Source organism: Zophobas morio, unplaced genomic scaffold (assembly GCF_036711695.1).
Source record: "Zophobas morio isolate AGI-343-1 ecotype UQ-CSIRO unplaced genomic scaffold, CSIRO_AGI_Zmor_V1 ptg000021l, whole genome shotgun sequence".
In the NCBI taxonomy this organism is placed as follows: domain Eukaryota; kingdom Metazoa; phylum Arthropoda; class Insecta; order Coleoptera; family Tenebrionidae; genus Zophobas; species Zophobas morio.
Window position 1 is genome coordinate 20,132,343 of NW_026972126.1, and position 12,826 is coordinate 20,145,168.

At 30.2% G+C, this 12,826-nt stretch overlaps 1 protein-coding gene across 6 annotated transcripts in view; it reads left to right on the top strand.

The window, feature by feature from the left end:
• Positions 1-12,826, top strand: part of LOC135132453 (protein yippee-like 2) — a 235,654-nt gene that overhangs the window by 155,007 nt on the left and 67,821 nt on the right. For 2 of the 6 annotated variants that reach the window (XM_064060551.1, XM_064060553.1), the window contains one exon: positions 3,208-3,248. The exons of the other annotated variants lie outside the window; for them this stretch is intronic. In XM_064060551.1, coding sequence (XP_063916621.1) covers positions 3,208-3,248 — 41 coding nt within the window. The remainder of the gene's footprint in view (positions 1-3,207; positions 3,249-12,826) is intronic. 6 annotated transcript variants of the gene reach the window in all.

A 12,826-nucleotide genomic window follows, 5' to 3' on the forward strand; every position in this document is an offset into this window, starting at 1 on the left:
TTTTCAGAAATAAAACACCAGGAACTCCGAGATTTTTTCAAATTCTTAAGAAAAAAAGACATTAGGGACCCCCGAGATTTTTTTTAATTGTTCAGAAACAAATCACTAGAGACCCCCAAGAAGATTGTTTCAAAGGGCTTTAGGAGTCCTCGAGATTTCTTCCAAATTTTTTCACTAACAAAACTCTGGGGGCTTCAGAGATCTTTTCAACTTCTTTCAAAAACGAAAATACTAAGCCTAAGATTCTCTCAAATTCTTTCAAAAACAAAACAAATACACTAGAATCTCCAAGATTTTTTCAAAACATTAGGGACCTTTAAGATGATTGTTTCAAATTCTTGTGAAAAAAGGCATTAGGGACCCTCGAGATTTTTTCAGCTTCTTCCAAAAACAAAAACACTAGAGCCTCCCAACATTCTTTCAAATTCTTAAAAAAAAGCCACAATGAATCCCCTCGATTCTTTCAACTTTTTTCAGAAATAAAACACCAGAGATCACGAGATTTCTTCAAAAATTCTTAAAAAGGGCATTAAGGGTTCTCGAGATTTTTTCTTTTTTTTTCAATAACAATATTAGGGTTTCAACTTCATTCTTTCCCCGAGATTTTTTTTCAGTTCTTTCAAAAGTAAACAAGAGCCTGGGAGATTTTTTCAAATTCTTAAAAAAAGGCATTAGGGAGCATTGAAATTTTTTCAAATTTTTTCAGGGCTAAACATTAGGGAGCCCGAGATTCTTTCAAATTTTTGTGAAGAAAGGCATTTGGGACCCTCGAGATTTTTCCCAAATTTTTGAAAAAGGCACTAGAGGCCTCCACATTTTTTCAATTTTTTTCAGTAACAAAATACTAGGCGCTTCCTATATCTTTTCAACTGCTTTCAAAAACGAAAACACTAAGCGCCTTCGAGATTGTGTCAAATTTTTTCAAAAATAAAACGCGTGGGGCTTCTGAGATTCTTTCAAATTCTAAAAAAAAAGATTGTTTCAAATTCTTGTGAAAAAAGGGATTGGGGACCCTCGAGATTTCTTCCAAAATTCTTATAAAAGACATTAGGACCCCTAGGGATTTTTTCAGTTTTTTTTTCAAAAACAAAAACACTAGGGTCCCCTGACATTCTTCCAAATTCTTTCAAAAATAAAACACAAGGGGTCCTTGAGATTCTTTGACATTCTTAAAAAAAGGCACAAAGGACTTCCAGAATTCTTTTAACTTTTTTCAGAAGGAAAATATCAACGACCCCCAGACTTCTTCCAAAATTCTTAAAAAAGACATTTGGGATTTTAACTTTTTTCAAAAATAAAACACATGGAACCTCGGAGATTCTTTCAAATTTTAAAAAGAGACACTTGGGGGTCCAAGATTCTTCAAAATTAAAAAAAAAAACTAGCCCCTCTTCGAGATCCTTTCAGCTTCTTTCAAAAACAAAACACCAGAGGACCCTGAGATTTTTTCCAAATTTTTCAAAAACAAAACCGAAAACCCTGAGATTAAAAAAATATATTAAAAAGGGTACTTGGAATCCTCGATTTTTTTTTTAATTCTTTCAGAAATAAAACCATTGGGACTCCCAAAATTCCCTGAGATTCTTCCAACTTTTTTTAGGAAAACGAAATGAGCCCCTGAGATTCTTTAAGTAAATACAAGATTCTTTCAATTTTATTTCAAAAAATTCTTTAAATGCATACGGGACCTCAGAGATTTTTTTTCAAAATTTTCAGAAACAAAACACTAGGGGTCCAAGATTCTTCAAAATTTTTCAAGAAAACTTTCGAATTCTTTCAAATATAAAAATAAAAGGAGCCCCTGAGATTCTTTAAAAAAAGACACCAGAGGTCCAAGATTCTTCCAATTTTTTCAAAAATAACACTACCTAACACTACCACCCCTTTCATTTTTTCCACTTTTTCATAAATAATACACCAGAGATTCTCAGTTTCTTTTAAAAAATTCTTAAAAAGCAGTAGGGACCCTCGAGATTTTTTCAAATTTTTCAGAAACAAAACACTAGCGGACCAAAATTCTTTCAAATTTTGAAAAAAAACACCCCCCTCCTCTTCCGTCTCACACGTTGTTGCAACTTTTTTCATCAAAAACACCGGGAACACCGATATTCTTTGAAATTATTAAAAACATACACAAAAGATCCTGGGGATTCTTTCAACCTTTTTCAGAAAAAAAAAATGTTAAAAAAAAGCACTAGGGATCCTCGAGCTTGTTAAAAAATATAAGAGATTCTTTCAAATTCTTAAAAAAAAGATTTAAGGAGTCCAAAATTCTATCAAATTTTTTCAAAAAAAGCACTCCCGCCCAGAGATTGGAAGTCTAGGGGCCCCTGATATTGTTGCTTTTTTTTTTTTAGAAATAAAGCACTAAATTTGTTATTATCCAGAATTTCTTGTTTTGCTTTTTCATGTGATTTTTTTTTCAAAATTTGTTCGTCTATTTCCTACTACATCCCTTCTTTAAATTCTTCTTGAATTTGTTCCTTTCAAAATTTTACGTCATTTTTTCGTCTTCGATGCTTTTGTTTTTTATTCTTTTTATCTATTCCTCTGTTTTTATCATTCATCTCGATTTCAGCTGACTTATCTCACTTTACTGACCCAACTTTTTCATTCTCATTTTTTATTTATCTCTTTCTGTCCTACGACTTTACCTTTACTATGCCTTTGTTTTAATGTATAATTTTTTATTTTTTTACTCATCAATAATAACTAAATTAAAAAAAATGATAATAATGTTAGGTACTACATTTTATAGGCATTTAAGCCTTTTTATTCGACTTGGTAATAATAATGACACTGAATATTATGCATTAAGTAGTTGTGGATATTGTTCTTTGCGAAAATCGCCGGTCCGGCCCTGGCGCCGGCCGCATCCGCACAATAAATCGCCAAATTCGACCCACCGACAGTTCGATCCTGCGACCTCATCGCTTCAGTCCCATTTAAGCACGATCTGAACACGTCCTGAACTACTGAAATTTATCGATCGCGAAATCCCCGTGCCTGCTGAAATTCTCCACCTGAAAATTGCGTATCGATCAGCCCGATCCGTCTCCGTTTCTCATCCACTCGATTGCTTTGTTTGAATGCGCTTACCTAATTTATTTTATTGTTGTTTTTCGATCACCGTTTTTGTTTTCGTTTGCTTCACCCAATTATCCCTTTCTATTGATATTTGTGCGTTCTAACACTAAAATATTCCAGGTTGTTTTGGGCCTAGCATCATGCGGTAATGTTTGTAAAGGGTAGGTAGACATAAGCTAAGTACTTTTCTTTTCTTTTCACTTTTTCTTTCCGTTTGTCTTCGTAATTCGCAGTGCGAAGCGCGAGGAGACTGTAAACAAGCCCGGAAGAACGGTGCCGTGCTCTTTATGGCACTTCTTTGTTGTTGCAACTTTCTAATGTGAAAGGGAAAAAACGAAGATTATTCATTTTCCGAATGCGCCGGTCGAGGCGCTTAAATGTCAAGAAGCTGGCGAAAATATGAGCTAAATTTAGCGCGATCTGCACGGGAAAGTTAAATATTGCAGATTTATGGCGGATTTTTTCGCACGCGTGTATACAGAGTGGCCATAAAACTACGCGTTAATAAATTCATAAAATACTTGCAAGGAAAGATAAGAGCCAAACGGAACTATCCAAAAAATCACGGCACTATAGATCAGAATTTTTACATCATAACAACCGAATAATCAAGATGGCAAAAAATATACTGAAACCAAAACATAAATGTAGTTAAAATTTTATTAGTTTGTGAAGTCATGTTTTTCACTTGAGCACAGCATATTTGACCTGTGCTTCAAAACATTGTCCCTGTGTATATGAAATATACAAGGTGTTTAATGTAAACATCGCCAAGTTCAATTTTTTTTAAACACTACATTTTTAAAGATTTAGATTCTTTACTTATTTATACAGGGTGAGCAAATCTGCAAATTGTCTGTTTTCTTATGTTTTTCAAATGGGACACCTATATTTTACGACGTTTTCCAACTGGCCTTTAAGTAAGTTTTCTTTTGTTACTAAGTTTCTTGGAATTTATTCTAACATTTCCAAAAAAGAACAATGAAAAATGTCAAAGGATTTAATTTTAAAAGAAATATCCGTAATAGAGATAAGATCTAAAATGTCCGAAAATAAATGTGTCCATTCAAACAATATGAAAAATTTGCAAGTTTAGTCACCCTGTATAACAGATAAGTCAAAACTTCTTTCCATTTTTTGACGTTTATCGAACAAGGTAACTAAAAAACTTTGTGCAAAATTCACAGCAACGCCATTAAAAAAAAAAATGCAGGTTTAGAGTTTTACACGCAACTTTTTATTTATCTTGATTTAACATATGTGAAAAAAAATGGACAGGATTTAAACGTGTTTATACAGGGTGAGCAAATTTGCTTATTCTCTGTTTTCTTATGTTTTTCAAATGGGACACCTATATTTTACAACGTTTTCCAACTGGCCTCTAAGTACGTTTTCTTTTGTTACTAAGTTTCTTGGAATTTTTTCTAATATTTCCAAAAAGAGCAATGAAAAATATCACCGAATTTGATTTTAAAAGAAATGTCTGTAATAGAGATAAAATCTAAAATGTCCGAAAATAAATGTGTCCCATTTAAACAATATGAAAAATTTGCAAGTTTAGTCACCCTGTATAACAGATAACTCAAAACTTCTTTCCATTTTTTGACATTTATCGAACAAGGTAACTAAATAGCTTTGTGCGAAATTCACAGCGCCGCCATTTAAAAAAAAAAAATGGAGGTTTAGAGTTTTACACAAAACTTTTTATTTACTTTGGTTTAACATATGCAAAAAAAATTGAACAGGATTTAAACGTATTTATACAGGGTGAGCAAATTTGCATTTTGTCTGTTTTCTTATGTTTTTCAAATGGGACACATATATTTTGCAACGTTTTCCAACTGGCCTCTAAGAAAGTTTTCTTTTGTTACTAAGTTTCTTCTAATTTATTGTAACATTTCCAAAAAAGAGCAATGAAAAATGTCAAAGAATTTGGTTTTAAAAGAAATGTTCGTAATAGAGATAACATCTAAAATGTCCTAAAATAAATGTGTCCCATTTAAACAATATGAAAAATTTGCAAGTTCAGTCACCCTGTATAACAGATAACTCAAAATTTCTTTCCATTTTTTGGCGTCTATCGAACAAGGTAACTAACAAGCTTTGTGCAAAATTCACAACAACGCTATTTAAAAAAAAATGAGGTTTCAGTTTTATACAAAACTTTTTATCTACTTTGGTTTAACATTTGTAAAAAAAATGGACAAGATGTAAACGTATTTATACAGGGTGAGCAAATTTGTATATTGTCTGTTTTCTTATGTTTTTCAAATGGGACACCTATATTTTACAACGTTTTCTAACTAGCCTCTAAGTAAGTTTTCTTTTGTTACTAAGTTTCTTGGAGTTTATTCTAACAACATTTCCAAAAACGAACACTGAAAAATTTCAAAGAATTTAGTTTGAAAAGAAATATTCGTAATAGAGATGAGATCTAAATTATCATAAAATATAAGCATCCCATTTAAACAATATGAAAATTTGCAAATTTAATCACCTGTATAATAGATAAATTAAAACTTCGTTCTATATTTTGATGTTTATAAAGCAAGATAATCAGAAAAACTTCATGCAAAATTCACAGCCCCACCATTTTAAATAATGGAGGTTTAATATTTTACTCAAAACTTTATTTTTACCTTTTACCTCATTTATACAGGGTGAAAAAATTTGCAAGCTGTCTGTTTTCCCATACTTTTCAAATGGGACATCTATATTTTACTACATTTTCGAACTTGTCTTTAAGTAAGTATTTTTCTCACTAGGTGTCTTGGGGTATATAATAATAATAATAATAATAGTTTATTTACGGAAATATACCATTACAAATCACAACAATAGTTACACTTTACATATTTAAAGCATTCTTCAGCTCCCTCTTAAAAACATTAATTGACACACCACAAAAGTTCAGATCATTATACTCCATCGCCAGTTTAGCCATGCGGCAAAACGGAGATTTTTGAGCATATAGTGTGCGATGGAAAGGCACTTGGAGCAAATGAGAACCTCTTGTGGCGCGATTAGGTACATGTAAAGAAAACATATTAAGAATGTCGGAACAATTTACACGGTTATTTAACACATTAAAAACAAAGCACAAATCAAAGTAATGGCGACGACTTATTAAGAAACTAAGCCCGAAATATTTAACTATGAGTTCGTAATTATTCTTATCAAATATAACATTTAGTTTAAAACATAAAAATTTAATGAACTTTCTTTGAATTTTTTCAAGTCTAGATATATAGAGCTGATAGTAAGGTGACCAAATTATACAGCAGTACTCTAATAATGAGCGAACATATGAGTTATATAAAATGCAAAAGACACGAAGGCTAGTAAACTCCTGACATTGTCTTAGAACAAATCCCAAGGTTTTATTAATTTTATTGACAATTTTATCAACATGTAGAGTAAAGGCTAATTTTGGATCTAACATTACACCCAAGTCACAAAAATATGCTACTTGTTCTACAACTACATCCGAAATATTATAATTGAATTCAGGTACTTTAACAATTTTTTTAGAGAATCTCATAGATTTACATTTGTGTACGTTAAGCTTAAGACTATTATCTGAACACCACATTTTAAACTTATCTAGGTCTTTTTGAAGTAAAATACAATCAAAGGGAGAATTGATAGCTCTAAACAATTTCAAGTCATCAGCATATAATAGAAAAAGACTGTTTTGAAATACATATTTTACATCGTTGACATATAATAAGAACAGAATAGGTCCCAAGTGGGAGCCTTGCGGAACACCAGAACATGCATCAATTGATTTAGATAATATGCCATTAAATTCAACGTGCGACTTACGATTTGTTAAGTAGCATTCTATCCAGCCAAGCAAAGGATCAAATATCCCAAAATGTTTTAATTTATTCATCAAATGTTTAATGTTGACTGAATCGAATGCTTTGCTAATATCAGTAAAAATACAATCAACTTCCGATCCCAGTTCATTCATATTAGTAACAAATTCCGTGAAAAGAAATAAATTGGTGGTAGTTGATCTCCCACTGAAAAAACCATGTTGCTCAGTAATAATAGTTTCTTTCACACTAGCAAATAAAAAATCTGCAATAATTGCATCAAAGATCTTAGGAATAAATGGTAATTTAGAGACACCACGATAATTACTAATAATATTTCTAGAGCCACTTTTAAATATTGGCAAGACAAAGGACTTTTTCCAACAATCTGGAAATACAGATAAAGACAATGATTTATTGAACATTATTTGAAGTGGATTAATCAGAGAAAGCAGACATTTTTTAACAAAGATCGCAGGAACACCATCTGGTCCTGGGTGACTAGAGTTATTAAAAGATTGCACTTTTTTCAAGATATCATCGTAGGTGATATGAATAAAATTTAAATCTAAAGCAGTATCACAGTAATAAGTATCACAGAAATTAACATCGGGATCAGGATGACTAAATACAGATTGAAAATATGATGCAAACAAGTCAGCTATGTCAAATGAAGAATGAGCTTCCACGTCATTATAATACATTGTTTTAGGAAAGCCACTGTTCTGTTTATTGGCTTTTACATAGTTCCAAAACATTTTTGAATTAGATATTATATTATTTTCCACCTTATCAATATATAATTGTCTACAATTGTGAATAGCCTCTTTACATTCGTATCTTAATTGAGCAAATCTTACGTAATCATAATGTGAATTAGATTTTTTATAATCCTTATGAGCTATTTTCTTCTGTATAATTAAAGATTTAGTAGAATTATCTATCCAACTGGGAAATTTATTATTATTTTGACATTTTTTTAACGGAATGAATGTTTCGATTACATAATTGATTATACTATAGAAAGCACTTACACATTGATTAATATCAAAGAAATTGTTTAAGAAATTCCAGTTTACATTTGATAGGTAATTATCAATTAGTTCATAGGGGGCATTTCCAAAATCACGATAAAAACACGGTTCGATAGATTTCAAAATAGGAGTATTAATATCACAGATGTTTGCAATCACAGCTGGATGGTATTTATCACATTTCAAAAGAGGTAAGCATTCATTGACCAATGTGATGTGGTTACAAAAAATTAAATCTAGAGTTACAAAGTTGTATCTTAACAACACTCCCAAAAAAAGAACAAAGATAAACCTAAAAAAAAATAGACTTAAAAGATTTCTTCCTATTAGAGATGAGACCTAAAATACCACAAAATATAAGTGTCCCATTTAAACAATATGGAAATTTGCAAATTTAATCACCCTGTATAATAGATAAATTAAAACTTCGTTATATATTTTGATGTTTATAAAGCAAGATAACCAGAAAAACTTCATGCAAAATTCAGAGCCCCACTATTTTAAATAATGGAGGTTTAATGTTTTACTCAAAACTTTCTTACCTCATTTATACAGGGTGAAAAAATTTGCAAGTTTCTGTTTTCCCATATTTTTCAAATGGGACATCTGTATTTTACTACGTTTTCGAACTTGTCTTTAAGTTTTTTTTACTAGGTTTCTTGGGGTATCTTAACAACACTCCCAAAAAAGAACATAGATAAACCTAAAAAAAAATGGTCTTAAAAGATATCTTCCTAATAGAGATGAGATCTAAAATGTCACAAAATATAAGTGTCCCATTTAAACAATATGAAAATTTGCAAATTTAATCACCCTGTATAATAGATAAATTAAAACTTCGTTATATATTTTGATGTTTATAAAGCAAGATAACCAGAAAAACTTCATGCAAAATTCAGAGCCCCACTATTTTAATTAATGGAGGTTTAATGTTTTACTCAAAACTTTCTTCTTACCTTTTACCTCATTTATACAGGGTGAAAAAATTTGCAAGCTGTCTGTTTTCCCATATTTTCAAATGGGACATCTGTATTTTACTACGTTTTCGAACTTGTCTTTAAGTAAGTATTTTTCTTACTAGGTTTCTTGAGGTATCTTAACAACACTCCCAAAAAAGAACAAAGATAAACCTAAAAAAATAGGCTTAAAGGATATCTTCCTAATAGAGATGAGATCTAAAATGTCACAAAATATAAGTGTCCCATTTAAACAATATGAAAATTTGCAAATTTAATCACTGTGTATAATAGATAAATTAAAATTTCGTTGTATATTTTGATGTTTATAAAGCAAAATAACCAGAAAAACTTCATGCAAAATTCACAGCCCCACTATTTTAATTAATGGAGGTTTAATGTTTTACTCAAAACTTTCTTCTTACCTTTTACCTCATTTATACAGGGTGAAAAAATTTGCAAGCTGTCTGTTTTCCCATATTTTCAAATGGGACATCTGTATTTTACTACGTTTTCGAACTTGTCTTTAAGTAAGTATTTTTCTTACTGGGTTTCTTGGGGTATCTCAACAACACTCCCAAAAAAGAACAAAGATAAACCTAAAAAAAATAGTCTTAAAAGATATCTTCCTAATAGAGATGAGATCTAAAATATCACAAAATATAAGTGTCCCATTTAAACAATATAAAAATTTGCAAATTATATCACCCTGTATAATAGATAACTTAAAACTTCGTTCTATATTTTGACGTTTATAAAGCAAGATAACCAGAAAAACTTCATGCAAAATTCACAGCGCCGCCATTTTAAAAAATGGAAGTTTATTATTTTACTCAAAATTTCTTCTTACCTTTTACCTCATTTATACAGGGTGAAAAAATTTGCAAGCTGTCTGTTTTCCCATATTTTTCAAATGGGACATCTGTATTTTACTACGTTTTCGAACTTGTCTTTAAGTAAGTATTTTTCTTACTAGGTTTCTTGTGGTATCTTAACAACACTCCCAAAAAAGAACAAAGATAAACCTAAAAAAAATAGTCTTAAAAGATATCTTCCTAATAGAGATGAGGTCTAAATTGTCACAAAATATAAGTGTCCCATTTAAACAGTATGAAAATTTCCAAATTTAATCACCCTGTATAATAATTAACTTAAAACTTCGTTCTATATTTTGACGTTTATAAAGCAAGGGAACGAGAAAAACTTCATACAAAATTCACAGCCCCGCCATTTTAAATAATGGAGGTTTCATATTTTACTCAAAACTTTCTTTTTACCTTTTACCTCATTTATACAGGGTGAAAAAAATTGCAAATTGTCTGTTTTCCCATATTTTACAAATGGGACATCTGTATTTTACTACGTTTTCGAACTTGTCTTTAAGTAAGTATTTTTCTTACTAGGTTTCTTGAGGTATCTTAACAACACTCCCAAAAAAAAAACAAAGTTAAACCTAAAAAAAATAGTCTTAAAAGATATCTTCCTAATAGAGATGAGATCTAAAATATCACAAAATATAAGTGTCCCATTTAAGCAATATGAAAATTAGCAAATTTAATCACCCTGTATACTAGATAAATTAAAACTTCGTTGTATATGTTGACGTTTATAAAGTAAGATAACCAGAAAAACTTCATGCAAAATTCACAGCGCCGCCATTTTAAAAAATGGAAATTTAATATTTTACTCAAAGTTTCTTCTTACCTTTTACCTCATTTATACAGGGTGAAAAAATTTGCAAATTGTTTTCCCATATTTTTCAAATGGGACATCTGTATTTTACTACGTTTTCGAACTTGTTTTTAAGTAAGTATTTTTCTTACTAGGTTTCTTGAGGTATCTTAACAACACTCCCAAAAAAGAACAAAGATAAACCTAAAAAAAATAGTCTTAAAGGATATCTTCCTAATAGAGATGAGATCTAAAATGTCACAAAGTATAAGTGTCCCATTTAAACAATATGAAAATTTGCAAATTTGATCACCCTGTATAATAGATAAATTAAAACTTCGTTATATATTTTGATGTTTATAAAGCAAAATAACCAGAAAAACTTCATGCAAAATTCACAGCCCCACTATTTTAAATAATGGAGGTTTAATTAATATTTTACTCAACACTTTCTTTTTACCTTTTACCTCATTTATACAGGGTGAAAAAATTTGCAAGTTGTCTGTTTTCCCATATTTTTCAAATGGGACATCTGTATTTTACTACGTTTTCGAACTTGTCTTTAAGTAAGTATTTTTCTTACTAGGTTTCTTGAGGTATCTGAAACACTCCCAAAAAAGAACAAAGATAAACCTAAAAAAATAGTCTTAAAAGATATCTTTCTAATAGAGATGAGATCTAAAATGTCACAAAATATAAGTGTCCCATTTAAATAATATGAAAATTTGCAAATTTAATCACCCTGTATAATAGATAAATTAAAACTTCGTTCTATATTTTGACGTTTATAAAGCAAGGTAACCAGAAAAACTTCATGCAAAATTCACAACGCCGCCATTTTAAAAAATGGAGGTTTAATATTTTACTCAAAACTTTGTTTTTACCTTTTACCTTATTTATACAGGGTGAAACAATTCGCAAGTTGTCTGTTTTCCCATATTTTTCAAATGGGACATCTGTATTTTACTACGTTTTCGAACTTATCTTTAAGTAAGTATTTTTATTAGTAGGTTTCTTGGGGTATCTTAACAACACTCCCAAAAAAGAACAAAGAGAAACCTAAAAAAATAGACTTAAAAGATTTCTTCCTATTAGAGATGAGACCTAAAATGTCACAAAATGTAAGTGTCCCATTTAAACAATATGGAAATTTCCAAATTTAATCACTCTATATAATAGATAACTTAAAACTTCGTTCTATATTTTGACGTCTATGAAGCAAAGTAACCAGAAAAACTTCATGCAAAATTCACAGCTCCGCCATTTTAAATAATGGAGGTTTAATATTTTACTCAAAACTTTCTTTTTACCTTTTACCTCATTTATACACAGTGAAAAAATTTGCAAGTTGTCTGTTTTTCCATATTTTTCAAATGGGACATCTGCATTTTACTAGGTTTTTGAACTTGTCTTTAAGTAAGTATTTTTCTTACTACTTTTCTTGAGGTTTGTTAACAACACTCCCAAAAAAGAACAAAGATAAACCTAAAAAAAATAGTCTTAAAAGATATCTTCCTAATAGAGATGAGATCTAAAATGAGACAAAATATAAGTGTCCCATTTAAACAATATGAAAATTTGCAAATTTAATCACCCTGTATAATAGAGAAGTTAAAATTTCGTTCTATATTTTGATGTTTATAAAGCAAGATAACCAGAAAAACTTCATGCAAAATTCCCAGCGCCGCCATTTTAAAAAATGGAGGTTTAGAATTTTACACAACTTCTTACTCACCTCGATTTAACAGATGAAAAAGAAAACTGGACAGGATTTAAACTTATTTATACAGATTTTCAAATTGTCTGTTTTGTCATGTTTTTCAAATGGGACACCTGTATTTTACTACGTTTTCGATTGGTCTCTAAGAAAGTTTGTTTTTGTTACTAGGTTTGTGCGGGTTTATCCCAACATTTTCCAAAAAGAACAAGAATAAACCTCAAAAATTTTGGTCTTAAAAGAAATCTTCCCAATAGAGATCAGATCTAAAATCTCATAAAATACAAGTGTCCTATTTAAACAATATGCAAAACTTGCAAATTTAGTCATCCTATATAATAAATAATTCGAAATTTCCTTCTATTTTTCAACGTTTATGGAGCAAGTTGGCTATAATATTTTTTATGCAAAATTCACAGCTCCGCCATTTTAAAAAATGGAGGTTTAGAATTTTACACAACTTCTTACTCACCTCGATTTAACCTATGAAAAAAACTGGGGTTTTACAGAGCTATTCCTGAATTTATACCTGATTTAACA